This window comes from Tachyglossus aculeatus, chromosome 3 (assembly GCF_015852505.1).
Source record: "Tachyglossus aculeatus isolate mTacAcu1 chromosome 3, mTacAcu1.pri, whole genome shotgun sequence".
Classification (NCBI taxonomy): Eukaryota; Metazoa; Chordata; class Mammalia; order Monotremata; family Tachyglossidae; genus Tachyglossus; species Tachyglossus aculeatus.
In genome coordinates, this window is record NC_052068.1 from 74,295,092 (window position 1) to 74,322,120 (window position 27,029).

Here is a 27,029-nt window from a genome sequence, read left to right on the forward strand (position 1 = left end):
GGTATTAGAGCACTTGACCTTCTGAAGCTCAGACTGGTGCTCTATCCATTACACCATGCTACTGAAGAAGATATGCCTTTAATAAGGCTTTGAAGTTGGGGGAGAGTAATTGTCTGTTGATTTTGAGGAGGGAGGGCATTCAGGGCCAGAAGGAGGACATGGGTGAGAGGTCGGTGGTGAGATAGATGATATAGAGGCACAGTGTTAGCATTAGAGGAGTGAAGAGTGTGGGCTGGGTTGTAATAGGAGAGTAGTGAGGTGAGGTAGGAGGGGGCAAGGTGACGGAGGACTTTAAAGCCAATTATGAGGAGTTTTTGTTTGCTGCAGAGGTGGATGGGCAAACCCTGGAGTGTCTTGTGGAGTGGGGAAACATATCCTAACCATTTTTGTAGAAAAATAGTCTGGACATTAGAGTGAAGTATATAGAGTGGGGTGGGGAGAGACAGGAAGCTGGGAGGTAAGCAAGGAGACAGTCTTGTTAGCTTAACATGTCAGATTCCTAATACCACTGAATAAGGAAGAAATTAACAGAGAAAAATTGCATGTTTTTTTCAGAAGTAACTTCTCCTACTACTTGTGTGAAAAAAGTGTCAAAATCTTCTATTACTCATCTAGTGCACAGTATTTATTGACTTAGACTGTGAGCCATGTGGGTCAGGAACTGAGTCCAACCTGATTCTTTCATATTCATTCATTCATTCATATTTATTGAGTGCTTACTGTGTGCAGAGCACTGTGCTAAGTGCTTGGGAAGTACAAGTCAGCAACATATAGAGATAGTCCCTACCCAACAATGGGCTCACAGTCTAGAAGGGGGAGACAGACAACAAAACAAAACATGTGGACAGGTGTCAAGTCACCAGAATAAATAAAAATAAAGCTAGATACACATCATTAACAAAGTAAATAGAATAGTAAATATGTACAAGATATTTCTTGTATCTACCCCTGCACTTCATACAGTGCTTAGCACTTATTAAGTGCTTAGCGGATACCATCATTATTATTGAGCATCTACTGTGGGCAGATCATGACATTCAAAGGTGGGGGAGTATAAAAGAATAAGTAAATATGGTTCTAACCCTACAGGAGCTTACAATCCCACAGGGGAGCTAGACACTAAAGTGAATTACAGGTAGGAGGAAGAAATAAGAGTATAAAGGTGTATTTCTAAGTTCTGTGATTGGGGAAGGAAGAACAGAGTAGCCAAGTAGTTAGATGGTGCTAATAATAATAACGACATTTATTAAGCACTTACTATGTGCAAAGCACTGTTCTAAGCGCTGGGGAGGTTAAAAGGTGATCAGGTTGTCCCACGGGGGGCTCACAGTTTTAATCCCCATTTTACAAATGAGGTCACTGAGGCCCAGAGAAGTTGAGTGACTTGCCCAAAGTCACACAGCTGACAGTTGGCGGAGTCGGGATTTGAACCCATGACCTCTGACTCCAAAGCCCGGGCTCCTCCTAAGCACTTAGTATAGTGTTCTGCACACAGTAAATGCTCAGTAAATATGACTGACTGATTGATTGATTGAACGTTCACTGGAAATCTAATACATCTACGGTCAAGAGCTGAAGAAGGTAGAGGAACAGCTATTGGGTTGATACGACTTGTAATGTGGATAATTAATTGGGGATGATTGCTGGAAGAGGTGGGATTTTAGGAGGGCTTTGAAGGTGGGGAGGGATGAGGGCAGTAGGATCTGTGGGGGCAGGAAATGCCTGACAGGCTGGGGAGAAATTTTATTCCATTTCATTCATTCAATCACATCTAATGTTGAGAAGCAGCATGGCTCAGTGGAAAGAGCCTGGGCTTGGGAGTCAGAGGTCATGGGTTCTAATCCCTTCTCTGACGCTTGTCAGCTGTATGACCTTGGGCAAGTCACTTGACTTCTCTGTGCCTCAGTTACCTCATCTGTCAAATGGGGATGAAGACTGTGAGCCCCACGTGGGACAACCTGATAATCTTGTATCCTCCCTAGCACTTAGAACAGTGCTTTGCACATAGTAAGCACTTAATAAATGCCATCATTAATTAATTAATTAATGTCCTGAAGTGGTAGATGTAAGGGAGGATATAGGGTGGGATGATGAGAAGTTAATCAGGGAAAGTCTCCTGGAGGAAGCGTGATTTCATAAGTGCTAAGGAGATGGAGAAAGCAGTGGTCAGCTGGATGTTAAGGGCATGGTGGAGCGGGGGATAAGGGGTGAGGGAATGTTCCAAGAATGAGGGATTTTGTGAGTACGAGCTTGGTGGAAAGAGAGAAAAGAATTAGGCACAGTAAGTAGGTTGGTTTGGGATGAACAAAGATTATGAACTGGGGTGCGGTGGGAGAAAAATCTGGATAAGTAGGAGGAGAGAGCTGCTTAAGTGCTTTCAGTCTGCTTGAATCAGAGAGAAATGGTCAACCATTTGGAGTTCTGAGAGGTGAGGAGGCATGGGCAAAGTGATGTTATTTAAAAAATGATCTGGGCAGCAAAGTGAAGTATAGACTGGAGGCAGGGAAGTCAGACAGAAGACTGATGCAGCGTGGCTTAATGGATAGAGCGTGGGCTCTGGAGTAAGAAGGAACTGGCTTCTAATCCCGGCTCTGCCACTTGCCTGCTGTGAGACCTTTGGCAAGTCACTTCGCTTCTCTGTGCCTCAGGTTCCTCATCTGTAAAATGGGGATTAAGACTACGAGCCCTATGTGGGACAAGAACTGTGTCTGATCCAACTGCTTTGATTCTACCCCAGCACTCAGTATGGTGCCTGGCACATAGTAAGTGCTTAACAATTCCTATAATTAATAATTATTATTATTATGATTCAGTAATCAAGCTATAGGATATTGCAAGAGCCTGGGTCAACATGGTGGCCATTTGGATGGAGAGGAAGGGACAGATTCTGGAAATGGTGTGGAGGAAGAAGAATTGACAGGATTTGGTGACAGGCTGAATATGGGGGTGAAATAATAATAATAATAATGATGGAATTTATTAAGCACTTACTATGTGCAAAGCACTAAGTGCTGTGGAGGTTATAGGGTTATCAGGTTGTCCCACGGGGGGCTCACAGTCTTAATCCCCATTTTACAGATGAGGTAACTGAGGCCCAGAGAAGTTAAGTGACTTGCCCAAATTCACACAGCTGACAATTGACAGAACCGGGACTTGAACCTATGACCTCTGTCTCCAAAGCCCGTGCTTTTTCCACTGAGCCACGCTGCTTCTGAAAGAGAGGGAGGGGTCAAGGATAATGTCAAGAATCCTGGCTTCAGAGTTGGAGAGGATGGTGGTGTTTTCAACTGTAAAGGGAAAGGTAGTTGGAGGAGAGGATTTGGGATGGAAGATAAGGAGTTAGTTCAGTTTTGGATATTGATCTTGAGGTGCCAATAGGTTTATCCTGGATGCAGAAGGAAAGGTGAAATTGCAGAGCAGGAGAGAGGTGAGGTAGATATAGACTGTAAGTTTGTCGTGGGCAGGGAATGTGTCTATTAACTCTGTTATAGTGTACTCTCCCCTGCACATGGTTAAGCGCTCAATGAATGATTAATTGATTGATCATCATCAACAGGAAAGGTGAAATTGCAGAGCAGGAGAGAGGTGAGGTAGATATAGACTGTAAGGTTGTCGTGGACAGGGAATGTGTCTATTAACTCTGTTATAGTGCACTCTCCCCTGCACATGGTTAAGCGCTCAATGAATGATTAATTGATTGATTGTCATCAACAGAAATGGTAGTTGAAGGGTTTCATGATGGCTTGACAGAATTTGCTCTACTGCATGTAAATCGAGCGCACCAAGTGACACGATAGAATCGCCCAACTGGGTCTCTGCAAACTTTAAATGATAAAATTGCCGGGTTTTCTGAGAAAGGGGAAGAGGGAGGCGGGACTTTGATCTGGAAGTCACATCATCATCATCATCAATCGTATTTATTGAGCGCTTACTGTGTGCAGAGCACTGTACTAAGCGCTTGGGAAGTACAAGCTGGCAACATATAGAGACAGTCCCTACCCAACAGTGGGCTCACAGTCTAGAAGGGGGAGACAGAGAACAAAACCAAACATACTAACAAATTAAAATAAATAGAATAGATAGGTACAGATACATCTCAGGTTGCAGGCAGAGGAAGGTGTCTTGACTATGCCTTTCAGTGCAGTCCTGCTGCCCAACCAGGACAAAATGGAGGCTGGTGTTTAATGAGACAGGCTACAACCCCGGAGAAAGAGTTTAACTCCGGAGATGAGATGGAGGTGGAGAAAGGGGGAATGGGGGCAGACAGGCAGAGGAGAGAATTCACAAATATTTGAAGTAAACTCTTCTCCCACTCTCAACTATTTCGACTCTGCCTTTCGTCTCTCTCTTTGAAGCAAGAGTCAGTCAATCATCAGTTTGTGTTGAATACTGTTCTGGGAGATGGAGAAGGGGGGATGCAAATTTTAATATCCATCTAAAACAGAATAAATTAAAGCAGTCCTTTTTTTTTTTGATCTGTTCATTATTCTGACCGTCCACTCTCATGCCTGACCTGACGGGAGCTGATGAGCTCCCGGAGGGAGTTAGTGTAGACTGAGATGAGAAGGAGACCCAGAACAAGGAGACCTCCACAGTTAGATAGTGGAGGACAGCAGAGCAGCAGGTTTAAGAGACTGAGATGGTTCAGTCAGTGATAGGACAAGAACATAATAATAATAATAATGAGGGTATTTACTAAGTGCTTACTATGTGTGGAGCACTGTTCTAAGCACTGGGGGGGGATACAAGGTGATCAGGTTGCCCCACAGGGGGCTCACAGTCTTAATCTCCATTTTCCAGATGAGGTAACTGAGGCACAGAGAAGTTAAGTGGCTTGCCCGAGGTCACACAGCTGACAAGTGGCGGAGCCAGGATTCAAACCCATGACCTCTGACTCCCAAGCTCTTTCCACTGAGCCATGTCGCTTCTCACAGAAGGATGACTGCCAGAAAATCCAAGGTTAGCTAGTTTTTCCGGGAGAGTCCACAGGGTCAAAGGTAGTTGAGAGGTTTAGTCCATAAATCTAAAACTTGTATATTGATTCAGGAATGTAACTGTGAGGCCACTGTTGGGTAGGGACCGTCTCTATATGTTGCCAACTTGTACTTCCCAAGCGCTTAGTACAGTGTTCTGCACACAGTAAGCGCTCAATAAATATGATTGAATGAATGGACTGCTACTGATAATTAAAGGATTGATGCGACAAATATGTTTTTGTACTGAAATTTTAAAATTTCACAGTTATTTCCGAAAGGAAATTTTGTTTCTTCTTAAATTAATTAATCAAGTATTATGCAACTTCAATATCATGCATCTAGATTGAGTCTACTTCTCACCTGTGCATCCTTTGCCTGTGTTTAGGACAGCGCTCTACAAGCAGTAAGCACTTACTAAATAGCATTACTATTAATACAACTACTACATAGTGAGAACTCATTAAATATCTGTTGACTGTCTGAGGCTGGAAGGTTTGGAGGGTTGTGTGTTGCTGGAGTTGCCCAGTCACTAAAGAGAACTTAAGATCTTCCACATTTAGACTGAAGAATGGTTCTGAACACAATTTTTTTTTTTTACTAAAAAAGGGGAGCACCATCTAGTGGGAGGTCTTTTCGTTGCTCAAATAATTCCAAAATTTCCCAGTCTATCAGCTCTGATATCTTTTTTCCCCCAGAGAATAGGGAAGATAGGAAGGTGAATGTGCCTCCAATGTGGAAAACACAAACACATCTATTTTTTCTCCCATATTTGGCATGAATGATATCAGTAACTGCACTTTCAATCAATCAATCAATCAATCAATCGTATTTATTGAGCGCTTACTGTGTGCAGAGCACTGTACTAAGCCCTTAATAATGGCATTTATTAAGTGCTTACTATGTGCAAAGCACTGTTCTAAGCACTGGGGAGGTTACAAGGTGACCAGGTTGTCCCACGGGGAGCTCACAGTCTTAATCCCCATTTTACAGATGAGGTAACTGAGGCACAGAGAAGTGAAGTGACTTGCCCAAAGTCATACAGCTGACAATTGGCGGAACCGGGATTTGAACCCAAGAACTCTGACTCCAAAGCCTGTGCTCTTTCTACTGAGCCACGCTGACTTTCAAATGCTAAGGACACAAGAAAAAAGAAATAGAGGGATTCATTTAATATGGACAGGATTCCTGTGACGGGGGAAAATGGTGACGATGATATTCTTTTTTTCAGAATGTAGTAGCAATGCATAGTGCTGAGTCAATAAGGTGATGATAATGCCTCAGTTACCTCATCTGTAAAATGGGGATTAAGACTGTGAGCCCCCCATGGGACAACCAGATCACCTTGTAACCTCCCCAGAGCTTAGAACAGTGCTTTGCACATAGTAAGTGCTTAATAAATGCCATCATTATTATCATTATTATTATCTGAGTGCAATCATACATTGCAGCTAGTGAGCTAAAGCAAACAGGACATGGAGAAATGACCACTTAATATTTTTCAGGACTGATCATCTACTCTCTACTGAATAGAAAGCATTTTAAAAAACGTATTTCCTAAAGTTTGCAGGGACATTTTCCCTGAAGACCTAAAGGTTAAACGTTAAAGAGAAAGAAGAACATTGACTCTGTAGAGAAAAATAGACACTCCAGAGGATAACTAGAAATTTAGATACAAGTGAAATTACAATTTGTTGTTTAGAAAGTTAAAATCAAATTCTGATGTCAGATTTTCTCTGAAAAATGTCAAATACCTAATCTGGATATATTGCTTAACCTGACAACCACCCCCAGGCTTTGCTGAAGTCTCTGTTCCTGAAGAACGAGGAGCGTGGGATCCTAGGAATTTGCTTTATAGGACAGAAATATTAGAGTCATGCAAGATCCACCAAGTAGTTCAGTTTTAGCTGGGGTTTCCCTAAACTTTAATTTCCTTGGACTGTAGTTGTAATACAGTTAAATGGCATTCCAAATACTCTGAACTTTTTCTAACCTTTGAAAACCTGAAAGAAATTTAACATGTTGCCTTGGGTCTGAGCATTTCTACTGAAGCTTTGAGTAACAGGAGCAAATACACCAATATTAGGTAAAAATTGATTTTGAAAAACAACAAATTGCCATTTGAAAAAATTGAATACATCTTCGAGACTACACGGTTACCTGAAGATTGACCCGTTCAACTGAATTATTTAGAAAAAAGATTCCAATCTTGGCATTACCTTTCACGTCATTTTTCTTATGGATTTTCCCTTTGGGTGAATGGTTGGGGATTTTTAAAAGCTAGTTTTATATTACCTAGACATTTCAGCCAAATATTGGGCTCCAAGCCACTTCTCCATATCTCTGTAAGTATCTTCTGATTTTGCTATCAGTTCCTCAAGACATGCTATTGTTTTTATCTTTATCAGCTCAAGGCGAAATTTTGTAGTTTCCTCTGTTTCAAAAGTGAGTCAAGAAATGAATAATTATTAATAACAGTTATAGCAATCTTTATGAATAATAGAACAACAGCGTGAATCTTCACACCAAGGATTCAAACATTATCATTAGGAAGAACCACAGAACAAAACTTTTATAGAGCAAAATGTTGTAATTTAACTATCTGGATGCAGGAAATCCACAACGAATGATGTCGATTTCCCATGGTATGTTTCCACTTAATAAAAACGTAGCAGTTCAGGTTTTATTCAATTGCTGTTAACTTCAATTTCTCCTGTAAGATTTCAATATCTTGCCAACTTGTACTTCCCAAGCGCTTAGTACAGTGCTCTGCACACAGTAAGCGCTCAATAAATACGATTGAATGAATGAATGAATGAATATCAATTTAACAATCTAGACATAGAGTGCAGCTTGCAGTGTGAATAGGATCACATTCGCTGCTGAGCTGTAGTAAACTGTGAGCTGGTTGTGGGCAGGGAACGTTTCTGTTATATTGTACTCTCCCAAGTGCTTAGTACAGTGCTCTGCACATAACAAATGCTCAGTAAATATGATGGACTGACTGAAAGACTAGTGCACACAACAGTAGGAAGTGGCAGCTACCAATTCATTCATTTAACCGTATTTATTGAGTGCTTACTGTGTGTGGAGCACTGTACTTAGTGCTTGGAAAATGAGGGCTGTCCTCTGCTTGCAATTGCCTTTCCCAGCTTATCAGCCCCCAGGCTGCTTCCTGGATCCACTCCCCAAGTGAGTGGGATCTAGTGGGAAGACTGGGTTCAAATGCTAACTCCACTACTTGCCTGCTGGGTGACTTTCTGCGGACCTCCGTTTCTTCATCTGTAAAGTGGGGATAAGACTGTGAGCACTGCGGGGGAAAGGGCCCGTGTCCGACACGATTAACTTGTATCTACTCCAGTGCTTAGTACAGTGGTGGGCACTTTGAAGAACTAAACACATATCATCCAACTTGTACTTCCCAAGCACTTAGTACAGCGCTCTGCACACAGTAAAAGCTCAATAAATATGATTGAATGAATGAATATCATAATTATTGAGTGAACCGTGCCGAGGGAGCTATAGTCGGACAAGGAACGAAGTTAGAAGTATAATGGTGGTTGAGGTAGAGGCAGTGTGCTCACTAAAACAGTGTATATGTGTTCCCTTTCCCCCTCACCAGTGAGGTTAGGCACCCCTCCTTGGAGGGGTTTGGGGTGACTGAATGCCCTCAGCTTTTTGATTCACGGACTTTCTTATCTGAGAGCTCCTTCAGTCAGGTCTAAAAGATGGAAAATGATGACCCTCTGGGTTATTGGCTCTCTGAAGACTTTCCCCTCCCACCTAAGAACCATGCCCTCTCTTTGCCCCTACTCTCAAAATGAAAAAAAAAATGGCATCTCTGCCAGCAAGGTGGAAAATGGGCAGAATCTACTGCTTGAATAAATACTATCACGTCCTAGTCACTGCTAAACTGTGAGGGCAGTGCCTCTTTGCACTGAAAACCTCCCCCCCATCAGATCCCAACTTTATGCAGATGATTTCTGGGTTATCAATCACATTTATTGAATATATGCTGTGCGCAGACCACTGTACTAAGCACTTGGAAGAGTACGATATAACAGAATTGGTTGACACGTTCCCTGCCTACAGCGAACTTATAGTCTAGAGGGGGAGACAGACATTAATATAAATAAATAAATGACAGATATGTATATAAGTGCTGCTGGTTCGGAGGGAGGGGTGAGTAAAGGGCGCATATCTAAGTGCAAGGGTGACGCAGAAGAGGAAATGTGGGCCTATTTGAAGAAGGCCTCTTGGAGGAGATGTGCCTTCAGTGAGGCTTTGAAGGTGGGGAGAGTAACTGAATGTCGGATGGGAAAAGGGAGGGTGTTCCAGACCAGAAGTAGGACGCGGGTGAGAGGTTGGTGGTGAGATAGATGCGATCAAGGCACAGTGAGTAGATTAGCATTAGAAGGGTGAAATGCGTGGGCTGCATTACAGTAGAAAGCAGCAAGGCAGGGTAATAATAATAAAAAATGATGGCATTTATTAAGCACTTACTGTGTGCAAGACACTGTTCTAATTATAATAATGGCATTTATTAAGCACTTACTATGTGCAGAGCACTGTTCTAAGTGCTGGGGAGGTTACAAGGTGATCAGGTTGTCCCATGGAGGGCTCACAGTCTTCCCCTCCATTTTCTGGATGAGGTAACTGAGGCACAGAGAAGTTAAGTGACTTGCCCAGAGGGAAGGAGAGGGGGGAGGTGATTGAGTGCTTTAAGGCAAATGGTAAGGAGTTTTGGTTTGCTGTGGACATGGATGGACAACCACCGGAGGTTCTTGAGGCGCGGGAAACACGGACTGAACGTTTCGGCAGAAAAATGAGCCTGTCAAGGACGGGCTGGAGTGGGAAGAGATAGAAGGCAGGGAGGTCAGCAAGGAAGCTGATCCCGTAACCAAGGCAGGATAGGATAAGCGCTTGGTTACGGAGAGCTGGTTTCACCTTCTGAAGCTTAGGTGACCTCTACCTAACCCAGGATTCTCCAATTTCACCTTGACTCTGGTAGCCCACGGGGCCTCTTACCACTAACTTCCTCAAGCCCCATCACATGCCTCCTGGAGCCATCAGACACTTGCCTTCTAGACTGCAATAATAATAATAATAATAATGACGATGGCATTTATTAAGCACTTACTATGTGCAAAGCACTGTTCTAAGCGCTGGGGAGGTTACAAGGCGATCAGGTTGTCCCACGGGGGGCTCGCAGTCTTAATCTTCTAGACTGTGAGCCCACTGTTGGGTAGGGACCATCTCTATATGTTGCCAACTTGTACTTCCCAAGCGCTTAGTACAGTGCTCTGCACACAGTAAGCGCTCAATAAATACGATTGATTGATTGATTAATCCCCATTTTTACAGATGAGGGAACTGAGGCCCAGAGAAGTGAAGTGACTTGCCCAAAGTCACACAGACGACCATTGGCAGAGCTGGGATTTGAACCCATGACCTCTGACTCCAAAGCCCGTGCTCTTTCCACTGAGCCACGCTGCTCATTCATTCATTCAATCGTATTTATTGAGTGCTTACTGTGTGCACAGCACTGGACTAAGCGCTTGGGAAGTACAAGTTGGCAACACACAGAGTCAGTCCCTACACAACAGCAGGCTCACAGTCTAGAAGGGGGAGACAGACAACGAAACATATTAACAAAATAAAATAAATAGTATAACTACGTACAAATAAAATGAATGAATGAATCATTCATTCATTCAATTGTATTTATTGCTCAGTGAAGTGTAGCTCACTGTGGGCAGGGGACACGTCTACCAACTCTGCTATATTGTTATACTGCACTCCCCCAGGTGCTTAGTATAGTGCTTTCACACAGTAAGCGCTCAATAAGTATTACTGAGTGATTTTTGATTGCCTGTTACAACTGCCTGTTAGTGAGAAACAGTGTGGCTCAATGGAAAGAACAAGGGCTTTGGAGTCAGAGGTCATGGGTTCAAATCCCGGCTCTGCCAACTGTCAGCTGTGTGACTTTGGGCAAGTCACTTCACTTCTCTGTGCCTCAGTTCCCTCATCTGTAAAATGGGGATTAAAACTGTGAGCCTCCTGTGGGACAACCTGATCACCTTGTAACCTCCCCTGTGCTTAGAACAGTGCTTGGCACATAGTAAGTGCTTAACAAATACCAGTATTATTATTATTATTATTACTAATTTTACTGTGAGCCCCCTGTGGGACAACCTGATCACCTTGTAACCTTCCCAGTGCTTAGAACAGTGCATGGTACATAGTAAGCGCTTAACAAATACCATTATTATTATTAATAATAATAATTTTGCTTATTATTACTACTACTACTAATAATAATAAAGATGGTATTTGTTAAGCACTTACGATGTGCCAAGCACTGTTCTTAATGCTGGGAACAGCATGGCTTAGTGGAAAGAGCCTGGGCTTGGGAGTTAGAGGTCACGGGTTCTAATCCCAGCTCCACCACTGATCAGCTGTGTGACTTTGGGCAAGTCGCTTGCCTTCTCTGTGCCTCAGTTACCTCATCTGTAAAATGGGGATTAAGACTGTGAGTCCCGCGTGGGACAACCCGATTACCTTGTATCTCTCCAAGCGCTTAGAACAGTGCTTGGCACATAGTAAGCACTTCACAAATGCTATTATTATTATTATTATTATTGTTATTATTATTATTATTATTATTATTATTATTCTAAGGGTTGGGTACTATTCTAAGCTTCCCTGCCCCCTCTCCACTGAGCTGTCCCCACAGTGCTGAGCCTACTTCCTCGTGGCCCCTGCCACCACAAACCCGCTTGTTTATCTGTGGGCTTCCGCCTTTGATAAGCACTCAGTGTTTTGACTAATAAGGGGAAAAATTAGGGGAAATTCTTCCGACAACACAAGCCTGTTTGGATTCAGTGCGGATGGTATTAGATGACACAGTGGGCTACAATGCCCCAGTGCTGCACAAGTGGCCACTACAAATAAAGTTTTCATTATCACGGGGTTCTGCAAGAGAAGCAGTGTGGCCTAAGGGATAGAACCGGACTCAGAAGGAACTGGGTTCTAATTCCGACTCCGCCACTTGTCTGCTATGTGGCCTTGGGCGAGTCACTTCACTTCTCCGTGCCTCAGTTCCCTCATCTGGAAAATGGGTATTTAGAGTGTGAGCTCCACGTGGGACAGGGACTGTGTCCAACCTGATTAGGCTTTTTCTACCCCTGTGCTTAGTACAGTGCCTGGCACATAGTAAGTGCTTAACAAATACCTTAAAAAAAAGGGAGAACAGGGTACTTCTGGATAGGGAAGTGTGATGTTTTCTGTGGATGGGGATGGGGTGATTTGTCTGAGCCCACTGTTGGGTAGAGACTGTCTCTATATGTTGCCAACTTGTACTTTCCAAGCACTTAGTACAGTGCTCTGCACACAGTAAGCGCTCAATAAATACAATTGATGATGATTTCTAGACTGTGAGCCCACTGTTGGGTAGGGACCGTCTCTATATGTTGCCAACTTGTACTTCCCAAGCGCTTAGTACAGTGCTCTGCACACAGTAAGCGCTCAATAAATACGATTGATTGATTTGCATTTTAACCTCTTCCACTTTGTATCATTTATTCACTCAATCATATCCAGCCTCCTTGAATGAAGGGGAGGGAGAAAAGTTGTCATGAGTGTGAACAGCTCTCAACTAGGCCATCCCTGATTGACTCACCTTCGACCTGAAGGGCTGTGAGATGCTCCTGCTTTAACTTAAATTTGAAATCTCGCTTTTTCAATTGCTCTGCTATTTCCTCTGGAGTTAGAAGTACAGGGGAGACCTCAACCGCAGGTGCTGGTGAACCTGGAAAGAAAACAAGCAAACATCCTTCCTTCTTTACACTGTCAATTCTGAGGATAACCAGTTAATGGCACAGTTTGCTAGCCTTTAAGAGCCCTTTGTAGTGACCTCAAGTGACCATTTCTCCTTGGACACACCAACATGGTAGTGGAGATCAGCCGAGATCCTCTGTCCTGACAGTTCCTTTCACACCACCATAGAAGTAGGAGGTCATGGAATTGAAGTTCATGCATGACAAAGGGGGCAGTTTTATACTCTAAATAATAAATGAATGAATAGTCCAAATAGACCCTATAGGAGACCAAGAGCTACTCTGAGCCTTTTTTTCCAAATCCCATTAGGATAACTCTACTTTCGAGTTAACAGTTTTTGAATGATCTCGTGGTGAATTTGTGGTATGAAGCCACAGATTAACAGTGAGTGATGTAATTGGGCTGTAATGTGGGTTTGGTCTCTTTTGAAACAGTAAGATGGCACCAAGGGAAGCAAAAAGCAAGGCAGTATTTGTAGGAAACACTGATATAGACAAGCATCTCATTTCATTCGGTATTATTTTTTGAGCACTCACTGTGTGCAAAGCACTGTATTAAGTACTTTTTTATGGCAGGCAGGGCACCTACAGATTTGCATTTCAGGTATTAAAGTAAAACTGAAAGATTGATGCAGTTTTTTTATTATGGAAATGATTTAATTTATCTAAGAAATTCAAACAAGAGCATCACCTCACTGCTTCTACTTCCAAGTTACTCAGATGCCGGAAGATTTGCTTCACTTAAAATAATCCCATTTCAAAGAATAATAAAAATTCAGAGGGCTCCTCAATCAATCAATCAGTGGTATTTATTGAGCACTTACTATGTGTAGAGCACTATATAAAGCTCTTGGGCAGTGTGGCTCAGTGGAAAGGGCATGGGCTTTGGAGTCAGAGGTTATAGGTTCAAATTCGGGCTCCGCCAATTGTCAGCTGTGTGACTTTGGGCAAGTCACCTAGCTTTTCTCGGCCTCAGTTACCTCATCTGTGAGATGGGGATTAAGACGGTGAGGAGATTAGCGGCAGAGGAGCAGAGGGTGCAGGCTGGGCTGGAGAAGGAGAGAAGGGAGGTGAGGTAGGAGGGGGCGAGGTGATGGACAGCCTTGAAGCCCAGGGTGAGGAGTTTCTGCCTGATGCGTAGGTTGATTGGTAGCCACTGGAGATTTTTGAGGAGGGGAGTAACATGCCCAGAGCGTTTCTGTACAAGGACAATCCGGACAGCAGCGTGAAGTATGGATTGGAGTGGGGAGAGACAGGAGGATGGGAGATCAGAGAGGAAGCTGATACAGTAGTCCAGATGGGATAGGATGAGAACTTGAACGAGCAGGGTAGCAGTTTGGATGGAGAGGAAAGGGCGGATCTTGGCAATGTTGCGGAGCTGAGACCAGCAGGTTTTGGTGACGGCTTGGATGTGAGGGGTGAACCAGAGAGCGGAGTTGAGGATGACACCAAGGTTGCGGGCTTGTGAGACGGGAAGGATGGTAGTGCCGTCCACAGTGATGGGAAAGTCAGGGAGAGGGCAGGGTTTGGGAGGGAAGACAAGGAGTTCAGTCTTGGACATGTTGAGTTTTAGGTGGCGGGCAGACATCCAGATGGAGATGTCCTGAAGGCAGGAGGAGATGCGAGCCTGGAGGGAGGGGGAGAGAGCAGGGGCAGAGATGTAGATCTGGGTGTCATCAGCGTAGAGATGATAGTTGAAGCCGTGGGAACGAATGAGGTCACCAAGGGAGTGAGTGTAGATTGAGAACAGAAGGGGACCAAGAACTGAACCTTGAGGAACCCCCACAGTAAGGGGATGGGAGGGGGAGGAGGAGCCTGCAAAAGAGACTGAGAATGAACGACCAGAAAGATAAGAGGAGAACCAGGAGAGGACAGAGTCTGTGAAGCCAAGGTCGGATAGCTTGTTGAGGAGAAGGGGGTGGTCCACAGTGTTGAAAGCAGCTGAGAGGTCGAGGAGGATTAGGATAGAGTATGAGCCATTGGATTTGGCAAGCAGGAGGTCATTGGTGAGCTTTGAGTACCCACCTGAGCTCTTAGTACAGTGCCTGGCACATAGTATGTGCTTAACAAATATCACAGTTATTATAATTTGAACCCTCTGTTCCCCCTCCTTCAGCCCTACAGCACTTCTGTCTATATCCATAATTTACTTATTTACATTAATAATAATAATAATAATAATGAAGGCATTTGTTAAGCGCTTTCTATGTGTGAAGCACTGTTCTAAGCACTGGGGGGATACCAGGTGATAAGGCTGTCCCATGGGGGGGCTCACAGTCTTAATCCCCATTTTACAGATGAGGTAACTGAGGCCCAGAGAAGTTAAGTGACTTCACCAAAGTCACACAGCTGACAAGTGGCAGAGTTGGGATTAGAACCCATGACCTCTGGCTCCCAAGCCCGTGCTCTTTCCACTGAACCATGCTGTATTAATGTCTGCCTTCCCCTCTAGACTGTAAGCTCATTGTAGGCAGGGAACGTGTCCATCAACTTAGTAATATTGCACAAGCCCTTAATACAGTGCTCTGCATATGCTACAACTCATTGTTTGATTGATTAATTGATTCTCAGGCAGGAGGAAGTCACCCAGAGGGTCTGGAGTATTCCTCAGAGGGACCCAATTTCTCCTGGCTGCCTGGTGGGTTTCTTAGGTTCTTATTGGGATGGATGGACTCCTTCAAGGCATGAGGGGATTTTTGAGGGCAGAGCTGCCTCTTGCCCATTTGACAGCACTCTACAGAACCCAGAAAGCTCAAGTTCCTGGTCCTACCTAACCCCCCATTTCTAGGGAGACACTTTGAGTCCAGGTTACTCCTTTAGCAGCCTACAGTCATCCATACCAAATACCTTTCTTTTTGTTGGATGCATGAGTCTTTTTCTTGGAATCCTTCCCCGGACTTTTAGCTCCCCCAGCCTGAGGGGATTTTTCTTTGGATTCAGTTTGCTGGTTTTCCTTTTCATCCTCTATGTCCCTCAGCTGGATCTCAGCAGCCACCTCGAGAGGAACAGTGATAGCTTAGTGCATTCAGCATTCATGAGGTTTGCAGTTCACTAGACACATAAAGGTAATTAGGGAGGCATCTTGCTCTAGCAACTCAGCTTGGTGTTCTCCTCCAAGGAATTCTATGTTTAAGGCAGTCATCACCAGATGGAACTGAGGCCTCTCCAAGAGAGGAGAGAAGCAGCACATATGCCAGCCTAAAATAATGTATTCAAAGGCTAACAACAGGTTCTGCAGACATCCTATCCAAAAGACCTCTAAAAACCCCTTGGTCAAAAGACCTCTACTGGGGAAATGTCAATGGCTGCTTTGTGTATGCACAGCCTTTTAGGAATGGGAAACCACGGGGAGATTGACCTTTAGATCATGGAAATGACACTGTTCTTGGAGAGGGTATTGTAATCTAAATGAAGTGGACAAAACAATGGACAAAGAAATGGAGAAAGGGAGCCATAGGAAATATGTCTGGGGCAAGAAATTGAGCATCTCTTTCAGAAACTGTATTTTGCAGATTCAATGTTAGCTACTTCCTTCTCAGCAGAGGGTCAAGGGAGGGCTTCGTGAAATGAGCGAGTGCACCAAGTGCATTTTTGTTAGAAATAGATTTTATTCTACATTCCGTACTTTCAAATTCTTGGTAAAGCTTAAAGGGGCCTTTTCAGTGTTCCTTTCAGAGCTTGTGAGCAATTCGTCTTTCAATCTTTCATCTTTCAAAGAATAACAAGCTAGCAATTTAGTTTTAAATTTGGTATTTCTACTTTGTAAACATCTTTGGATGATGATAATAATGATTAACATCATCTTCCTTTTCTGTGGTGCTTGCCCTAAGGACTCTTGGTACCTTAAAAATTAAAATAAGAAAGCAACATACCTAACGATATACCTGGTGGATTTGGAGAAAGCGCTCTTTTAAAAAACAATAACAACAACAAAACTAGGGCAAAACTAGAATGAAATTTGACTTACTAATTTCACCCTGGTTAATGCAAGGAAGGCATTTTTTGAAGAAAATCAAGATACTATCCCGAATATGTGGTTCCTGATGAAATTGCTATATGTAGCATGTTTTAAAATTACTGTGACTTGGACAGCATTGACCAAAATTGGCACTGGTTTCCTGTCACAATTAGCAAAGAACAAGTTTGTCCAATCTAGGGCTGTTACTGTTCGGGTACTGTTTCTGTTTCCATTGGCACCTGTGCACCCCTTTGCCCTCATAAGTCACCCAATAGTGGAGGAATCCTGGCATGGGAATCTGCTCTCTCCGTCTTGCATCCAACCCGAGTTGGTAGGGCTCCAGTTGCAGTTCAGTTCCCTAGTGAACCTTCAGAGTCTCCTTTAAGGGAACTGGTGCTGATAGAGCAGAGAAGAACCAATACATCTTTCCCAGTGTCCACCAATTCCCTTTAACCCTTTTAGTGTTATCTCTGCTCGGTAACTTCAAGTCGGACTCTAAATTAAATTTCTTAAGGAAAATAAAACCTAGATAAAGTCAGCTATTTGTAAGAGAGAAGCAGGGAGAAGAAGAATAATAATGATGGCATTTGTTAAGCGCTTACTATGTGCAAAGCACTGTTCTAAGCGCCGGGGAGGATACAAGGTGATCAGGTTGTCCCACGTGGGGTTCGCAGTCTTAATCCCCATTTTAAAGATAAGGTAACTGAGGCACAGAGAAGTTAAGTGACTTGCCCAAAGTCACACAGCTGACAAGCGGCAGAGCCGGAATTTGAACCCATGATCTCTGACTCCCAAGCTCGTGCTCTTTCCACTGAGCCACGCCGCTTCTTTAAAATAATAAAAACAGCAAAGAGCAAAGCAAGAGAGAAGACAGAGGGTGAAAGGGACAAAAAGAGAGAATCTTCTTCTCCTTCTTCTCCCCAATCCCTAACAGAGACTATAAAGCTGCACGTATTTATTAGGACCACAGGGTAAATAACACGCTCTAGGTATTTCAAGTAAATATGAACAGAGAGACTTAGCCTCGGTTCTCAAGGAGTTTTCAGCCACGCTTACCCTCCAACCTAATCGTTGTTGTGGTTTTTTCTCTCTCCCATCTCCCCTCACTCTGCTCAGGGTGGAAAGAGAGTTTCTGTGTCTCTTTTCCTGAGAGTAAATCGCTTCACTGAATAATTATCTCCTTAGAGATTTCCCCACTTTGGTCCTAGGCATGTTTTTATTTTACCCTACCTCATTAGAAAAAAAAAAATCTAGGGGGCAAACCGCAAATCTGTTCCTGTTACTTGCAGGGTGTACAGCTATTGATCAAAAGTAAAACAAATCAAAGGTAAGCGAGTTCATACCATACTGGATATTGCTGCAACTGCATTTTGCCAAGTTTCTATTATGGTCTTCTCATCCGCCTCGTAGTTCAACACCAGGTTTTCAAACGAATGTTCTTCCTTGCCTTTCAGGGGTTTGCTTTTTAGTTTGGATGCGTTTCCTTCTGGAGAAGCATCTCTGCGTGCCACTAGAGGGATCCTTAAGGAAAAACAAAACTTTCTTTTCAAAACTGGGGTTGCGATTTCAACTTAATTTTGTTTAACTTGCTAATTTTACATCTAATTAATCAAGTAAGATAAATTTAATCCTTGAAGGTTTATTTGATTCTTCCAGGGGATTATACTTACCCTGAATTAATGGCAGCTGAGCAAAGGTTTTGACCTTAAAGGTGTCAATGAGGTAAAAGACCCTAGAAACCATGGAAAAGAAAGAGAGAAAACACACCCCACCACCCCCTACCCCAGTCCACCACCAGATCTGCCTGCTGAATTTGATGTATTTCCTGAGAATTGGTTGACCCCACCTCTACTGGCACTGAAGCATCTGATGCATTTTAAACAGATGTGCCTGAAAGCACCGAAATAGCCACTTGCCCCTTGAAGTTTGGCTATAAGACACAGCTGCCGGGCCACCCTGAGGTCAGGTTGTCCTCAATCATGCCTACAGGATATGCATTCAGACCTGGATTACCTCTTGGCTCAGAATCGCTGGGTCAGTCAGTCAATCATATTTACTGAGTGCTTACTGTGTGCAGAGCACTGTATTAAGTGCTTGGGGGAGTACAACATAATAATAAACAGACACAATCCCTGCCCCAAACGATTTTATAGTCTAGAGGGGAAGACAGACATCAATATAAATAATATGTACGTAAGTGTTGTGGGGCTGAGAGGTGGGTTGAATAATGGGAGGAAGTCAGGGCAACCCAGAAGGGAGTGGGAGAAGAGGAAAGGAGGACTTAGTCTCTTGGAGAAGATGTGCCCTCAGTACGGCTTTGAATGGGAGGAGGTTAATTGTCTGTTGTCCATATGTTTTGTTTTGTTGTTTGTCTCCCCCTTCTAGACTGTGAGCCCTTTGTTGGGTAGGGACCGTCTCTAAATGTTGCCAACTTGTGCTTCCCAAGTACTTAATACAGTGCTCTGCACACAGTAAGCGCTCAATAAATACAATGGAAAGAATGAATATGAGGAGGGAGGGTGTTCCAGGCCAGAGGCAGGACGTAGGCAAGGGGTCGGCAGCGGTGAGATATGATCGAGATACAGGTCCAATCTGATTTCCGGCCTGCTAGATAGCAGAAAGAAATTCTCCCCCCTCCTCTATGCCAGAGTGTCTTCTTTACTCCATGGGCATCAGGGTGGGGAAAAAGGAGCTCAGTGCAATTGAACCTGGTTTCCCCAAAGCTTCAGCTTCTTCTTTCGAGTGCAATCTGTCCTTTTTGGTAACCTGCATTAATCCTTTCAGAGCCTAGGGTCCCATTCGGCGAAGGAAGTGCTCAAGGCCTTTCTAGTACGGTGCATTTTGGGGGCAACCATTGACTTTCCCAACTTGGCTCTGACCACCAGTATCACCTGTGAATGCAGTTCATTCATTCATTCAATCGTATTTCATTCATTCATTCAATCGTATTTATTGAGCGCTTACTGTGTGCAGAGCACTGTACTAAGAGCTTGGGAAGTACAAGTTGGCAACATATAGAGACGGTCCCTACCCAACAGTGGGCTCACAGTCTGCCCACAAGTGGGCAGTTCATAAGAAGGTGGACTAATTATACATCAACACCTAACGAGAGCAGGAAAAACCACCTCATCAGTGAATCAGGTCCTTCTCTGGCAGGAAGTCAGTCTCTTTTGGAAGCTGTACTGCATTTTCTCCGATGTCAGATTTGGTCTAAGTTTCAGGACTGGCATCCAGAGATTGAGCCGCTGTAACTCCAGCATGATAATTGTTCTGCAGCAACCTGAGTATGGGAGCATCAATCTCGATGCGACTGTCACAGATGCACCAGTGCGGGTGGAGTCTGGGGCCAGCTTTGTTGGCAAACTCCGCCCTGTAATACTTGCCCCAGAAGCTCTGATGGCTGGAGCCCCAGCTGAGTTATCTGGCCTCAGAATCAATGATGTGTTGGTAATGGGGCCTGGGAGTGGCCCATGTGATTTCAAAGCATCCCAGCTTTGGCAGAATCTCCGTTGTGTAAATATTTAAGAAGAACTGGGCCAAGAGAGAATGAAGGAGGAGAAGGAGACCTATTTTTGTAACCTTCTTCTTCCTGGGAGCTCCGTTTCCCAGGATTCTGAATGACTCTAGTTCCTAGAATCCTCTAGGACATTGGAGCTTTCCGGATGAGGTGGGTCTGGCCAACAGGAGCCTAGGAGATACTTGGCCAATGAAGTGTCAGAAGAGCTTTTAAATTCAAGAGAGGATGGGCTGGGGCATGTGTGTTCTCTCTCACTCTCACCCTCCCTCTTGCATCTAGGTTCTTGCTTGCTTGTGGCTAGACTAGAAATACCCCCAAAACCTCACAAAATTATTCAAGAATTTGAATTTAACTTTCTTTTTCCTACACTCTCTTTCTAGGTATTGACACTAAACGATAAAGCGTATGGATCTGGTGAGTGAACTGGGATTGGAGGAACATATTCCTCTATCTCTCCTATAAATAAGAGCTTCTGTCCAGGTATTGGTCCAGTTTCTTGTCCTATACTGGCTGGACAATGCCAGTAACTGCCTCCGGCCTCTCCCACCTCCAAGCTGTGACTCACTCAGCTGCTTAGATCATTTTTCTAAAATGTCGTTCTGCACTTATCTTCAGATCGTGAGTCCCTTGAGGGCCAGGGACTGTGTCTTATTTCCTCTTGTGTATTTTCTCCCAGTACTTAATCCAGTGTTCTGCAAACAGTGAGCATTTAATAAATGCTATTACTACCACTTGGCCCCTCAGAAGCGTCTCATAATAATAATCGCCGTATTTTTAAGTACTTACCATGCACAGAGCATGAAGAGCAGGGTGGTATAATGGAAAGAGCACAGGCTTGAGAGTCAAAACCTGGGCTCTAATCCTGGCTCTGCCACTTAACTGCTGTGACCTTGGGCAAGTCACTTAATAATAATAATGATGGTATTTGTTAAGTGCTTACTATGTGTCAAGCACTGTTCTAATCGCTGGGGTTAGACAGATGATAATCAGGTTGTCCCAGGTGGCACTCACAGTCTTAATCCCCATTTTACAGATGAGGTAACTGAGGCACAGATAAATTAAGTGACTTGCCCAGAGTCACACAGCTGATAAGTGGCAGAGTTGGGATTTGAACCCACAACCTCTGACTCCCAAGCCCAGGGCTCTTTCCACTAAGCCATGCTGCTTCTCTAATTTAACTTCTCAGTGCTTCAGTTTCCTTATCTGTAAAATGAGGCTTAAATTCTACTCTCTCCTACTTAGGCTGTGTTCCAACCTGATTAACTTGTATCTAGCCCAGCGCTAGAACAGTGTTTACATATAGTAAGTACTTAATACTTTTTAAAAAAAGCACTGAACTAAACACTAGGATTGATACAGGATAATCAAATCAGACCAAGTCCCTGTCCCATGTGGGGTTTGCAGCCTAAATTGGAGGGAGAAAAGATACTGAATTCCTATTTTACAAGTGAGGAAACTGAGGGACAGAGAAGTGGAGTGATTTTTCCAAGTTTACACAGAGGGCATGTTGCAGAGCTGGGATTGGAACCCAGGTTCTTTGACTCCCAGCCCTGTGCTCTTTCCACTAGGCCAAGCTGCTTCTAATAGCTACTGATTAATCTTTGAATCAATCAATCATTGGTTTTTATTTAGCACTTACTATGTGTAGAGCACTGAACTAGGCACTTGGGAGAGGACAATACAAAGGAACTAGCGGACATGTTCCCTGCCCATAATGAATTTGTAGTCTAGAGGAGAGAGGGAGGGGAAATCAAACAGAAGCCCCTGACAGTTGACTTTTATGCATTCTATCAACCCTCTCTCTCTTACCCTCTTCTCTTACTATACTCCCTTTTGCAGTTTCCATCCCCCCTGTAGATTTTCAGCTCCTTCTGGGCAGGGATCGCATTCCCATCTCTGTTGTATGAAATGTACAGTACTCGGCCCCGAGTTGTCATGCACTAAACATCATCTGTTGATTGCTTGATCTTAAACTCAATTTCTCCCTTTACCTACTTCTTGACTCTTCCATCTTCAAGCCCTGAATCACTCCCTTCCTCTTGCCTAAAACTCCATCCTATTTCCAATCTGCCAAACTACAACTCTCCCCATCTTTTAGTTGCACTTGTGTCCTATTGTTCTTTGTGCTCTACCATCTGGCCACTTTTTCCTTCTGTTTACAGATTATTTCATGTCTATCTCCCCCACTAGATTGTAAGCTCCATGTCTTATAATGGTACTTGTTAAGTGTATGGGTCAAACACTATTCTAAGCACTGGGGTTGATACAAATTAATCAGGTCGGACACAGTCTCTTTCCCCCTTGAGACTCACAGTCTGTCTCCCAAGTGCTTATTACAGTGCTCTGCACATGGTTGGTATTCAGTGCATGCTATTGATTGGTTGATGGATTGATTGTGTTGGGACATGAGAAGAAGCGTGATACTGAAGGGAAAATTTTAAAAGAAACCTGCACAGTTTATCTGTTGTGGGGTGAGGAGTGGCACTTCTGCATATTAACTTGGGGAGATACTGGTTTGAAACCTAGGACTACTGTTCCAGCTGAATGGCCTTTTGCTTGGTAGGAACAATCAGACATCAATTATAAAGTGCTTTGAGTTTCTCATATAAAGATAAATATAGCATCACTGACTTCAGATTTGTAAGTGAGGAATTTGGTAAGCATTTTATTTAACTGTAAAATTCACCATTTTATATTTACCTTTTTGATTTCCCCGACTTTTCTCCTCCAAAAAGATCTAGCAATGGAACGCGAGTAAATTTCTTACTCTCTTCTGATGGGATTTTGCCTTCCATTCCCTTGTAGTAGTCTTGAAGCAGTCTCTTTGTATCTTGGAAGCGATCTACTTCCACCTTGAAAAATAAGTAAGAAGCTTGTCTCCAAAGAAGAGAGAACAAGATAAAACCTTTTTTAAATGGTTTTTGTTAAACACTTACCATGGCCAGGCACTGTTCTAAGATTGGGGTACGATACAAACAAATAATAATAATAATTACAATAATGGCATTTGTTAAGCACTTACTATGTGCAAAGCACTGTTCTAAGCGCTGGGGGGATACAAGGTGATCAGGTTGTCCCGCATGGGGCTCACAGTCATCATCCCCATTTTACAGATGAGGTAACTGAGGCTCTGAGAAGTTAAATGACTTGCCCAAGGTCACAAATCAGGTTGGGCATAGTCCCTGTCCCACATGAGGCTCACAGTCTTAACCCCCATTTTGCAGATGACGTCACTGAGTCACAGAGACTTTAAGAACCTTAAAGAACCTTAAAATAACTTAACTTTTTTGCCACCCCCCACCCCCGAATCTCTCTGAAAACTTGGAATTATATAATTCTGTTCTTGTTTAGTATTGGTAATGACAATTTTTGAGCCGTATTTTGTCCCCTCTGGATGAGTTGTTTTACGTCTACAGATGGGGTGCCCAACAACTTTAATAACAGGGTTGAAGGGGTGAGAAGGATTGTTGTCCCAGTTGTAGAGCAAGGCCGTTGAGTGTGATACCTGGGGTGATGCCCCCCTAGAGACAGCAAGGAGCATTATTAGGGGGCTTGGCAGGAGCAGAGCCATTGGGCTGTCTTCTGTAGATAGCCATCCACTCCCCTTTACATGCTTCCAAGGGAGGAGCAAAATAGAATCGGGTAGCAGAGAGCAAGGCCAATGGCAGATGCCTTACGTGCTCTTATGCTTTTATATGATCTTCAATGTTGGTGAGTCACTAGGAGATTTGCTAATAATTCTTTCTCGTTCTCACCTGTCCCACCGTCGACCCCTGGCCCACGTCCTCCCCCTGGCCTGGAATGCCCTTCCTCTGCACATCCGCCAAGCTAGCTCTCTTCCTCCCTTCAAAGCCCTACTGAGAGCTCACCTCCTCCAGGAGGCCTTCCCAGACTGAGCCCCCTTTTTCCTCTCCTCCTCCCCATCCCCCCTGCCCTACCTCCTTCCCCTCCCCACAGCACCTGTATATATGTTTGTACAGATTTATCGCTAGATTTTACTTGTACATATTTACTATTCTATTTATTTTGTTAATGATGTGCATCTAGCTGTATTTCTATTTATTCTGATGACTTGACACCTGTCCACATGTTTTTTTTGTTGTCTGTCTCCCCCTCCTAGACTGTGAGCCCATTGTTGGGTAGGGACCACCTCTGTATGTTGTCAACTTGTACTTCCCAAGTGCTTAGTACAGTGCTCTGCACACAGTAAGTGCTCAATAAATACTATAGATTGAATGAATGTGGCAATTAACTGTGATGGTACTCAAAAACAATACGTTGAGCTGATTTGAGGCAGAGGATTTTGCCCTGGGCTTTGTTCAGGTCCCTGTACTCTTCTTTACCTTCATCTACAATCTGTAAGCTTGTTGTGGGCAGGGAAAGTGTCTGCTAATTCTGTTATATTGCACTCTCTCAAGTGCTTCTGCACACAGTGCTCAATAAATATGATTGATCTACTTCCTTTTGCATCTCATTAGGTTTCATAGTTTCGCTTTTGCAAATGTCTCTAGGTCCAGATAACTGGGCACCTGTTCAGCTCTGCTGTGGTTCACTAGAATGGTCTAGTTGCAAGAGAATGGGCTTTGGGGTCAGAGGACATGGGTTCTAATCCAGCTCCACCACTTGCCTGCTGTTTGAGCTTGGACAAGTCACTTTGCTTATCTGTGCCTTAGTTAACTCACCTGTAAAATGGGGATTAAGATGGTGAGCCCCATGTGGGACAACCTGATCACCTTGTATCTATCCCAGCACTTAGAATAGTGCTTGGCACATAATAAGAGCTTAACAAATATCATTATTATTATTACCAGCTAGATGCTTTGCTCCCATCTCAAGATAACATTGGCAAAGACACAGATCTTCACCTCTCATCCAAAGTCCTCCTTCTGACCCTCCTATACCAAGATGATCACTTATCTTAGTACAGTGCTCTGCACACAGTATGTGCTCAATGAATATGACTGAATGAATGAATGAATTTTACCATGTGGCTGCCCAAGAAGCCCGTTTGTGCATTTGGTGCTCTTTTTGATTTTACCATTGTTCATTCATTCAATCGTATTTATTGAGTGCTTACTGTGTGCAGAACACTGTACTACGCGCTTGGAAAGTACAATTCCGCAACATATAGAGACAGTCCCTACCCAACAATGGGCTCACAGTTTAGAAGGGGGAGACAGACAGCAAAACAGAACAAGTAGACAGGTGTCAATACCATCAAAATAAATAGAATTATAGATATATATACATCATTAATAAAATAGAGTAATAAATAAGTATAAATATACACAAGTGTTGTGGGAAGGGGGTAGGGCAGAGGGAGGGAGTGGGGGTGATGGGAAGGGGAGGAGGAACAGAGGATAAGGGGGGGCTCAGTCTGGGAAAGCCTCCTGGAGGAGGTGAGCTCTCAGTTGGGCATCTTGTAATGAGGAGGTTTTGAATTCAGAAGATGAGCCTGATTCCTTCCTGGTTATGTGCTCTCCTAGAAGCATAACAATAATAATAATAATAATAATGGCATTTATTAAGTGCTTACTATGTGCAAAGCACTGTTCATAAGGGAGAAGGGCATCCTCAACTCCTACATATTTTTAATAAGGTTGTTTCTCCTATCTTTAATTTATTTTAACGTCTGCCTCCCTGCTAGACTGTAAGTTCTTTGGGAGCAGGGGTGGTGTCTTCCTACTCTATTATACTCTCCCAAGCACTCAGTACAGAGTTCTGCACACAGTAAGCACTCAATAAATAATAATTTCTAATCATTTTGACAATATGTAAGTGTAGAACACTGTACTAAGTACTTGGAAAGTTCAATTCAGCAACATACAGAGACAGTCCCTACCCAACAACGGGCTCACAGTTTAGAAGGGGGAGACAGACAGCAAAATAGAACAAGTAGACAGGTGTCAATACCATCAAAATGAATAGAATTATAGATATAATAATAATAATAATTATAATTATAATAATGATAACCATGTATGAAGTAAGGGAAGATTCAGGATGATCAGGTCATACAGACACAGTCCCTGTCCCTCACGTGGCTCACACCTTAAGTAGGACAGTGGATAGGTGTAGAATAAATAGCACTGATAGAGTGACAACAAATGAAGTGTCAAAATGGAGAAGAGAATGGCCATTAGGATAATAATTCTGCAATCTCCATTTATCATTGACTGTTGCTTAAATCAAATATTTCAGGTCTGAGAGGTGGAAGCTCCTGGTCTTTGTCCAATGGTCTCTTGGGAAATACAGCCCATTCAATTACACCCCAGAGGCCTAAGATTTTCAGTCAATAACTATAAGCCATTGCTATCAGATTTAGTTGAACCAAATCCTTGAAATGAAAAAAAGGATTTATCAAGGCCACACTAAGTCCTTGCAGGGATTTTTATTAATAGCTACTAAGCCAATGCCACACAATTAATGTGCAGTTCACTCCGCTAAACCTCAAAAATTCAGTGCTTGCTAATAGTTACACGGCTTCTTTATCACTGAAAAAAAAGCACACAAACCAATCCAAATGATTTCATATAAAGGATGTCTTTGGACTCCCAATGAACATTTCAAAAAGTTGGTTTTGTGAGATGCAAAGGTGTAAGTCAAATCTCTCAATCGATCAATTGTATTTATTGAGTGCTTACTGAGTGCAGACCACCATACTAAGCACGTGGAGAGCATAATATAGCAGAATTGGTAGACACATTCCCTTGTCTACATTGAGACTGTAAACTCTCTTGAAG

At 43.3% G+C, this 27,029-nt stretch overlaps 1 protein-coding gene across 5 annotated transcripts in view; it reads right to left on the bottom strand.

Moving 5' to 3' along the window:
- Window positions 1–27,029, bottom strand: part of SPEF2 (sperm flagellar 2) — a 175,501-nt gene that overhangs the window by 33,783 nt on the left and 114,689 nt on the right. For all 5 annotated transcript variants that reach the window (XM_038744378.1, XM_038744380.1, XM_038744379.1 and 2 more), the window contains exons 25-29: window positions 22,987–23,138; window positions 18,113–18,290; window positions 15,659–15,806; window positions 12,655–12,783; window positions 7,269–7,407 (exon numbers count right to left, since the gene is read on the bottom strand). In XM_038744378.1, coding sequence (XP_038600306.1) covers window positions 7,269–7,407; window positions 12,655–12,783; window positions 15,659–15,806; window positions 18,113–18,290; window positions 22,987–23,138 — 746 coding nt within the window. The remainder of the gene's footprint in view (window positions 1–7,268; window positions 7,408–12,654; window positions 12,784–15,658; window positions 15,807–18,112; window positions 18,291–22,986; window positions 23,139–27,029) is intronic.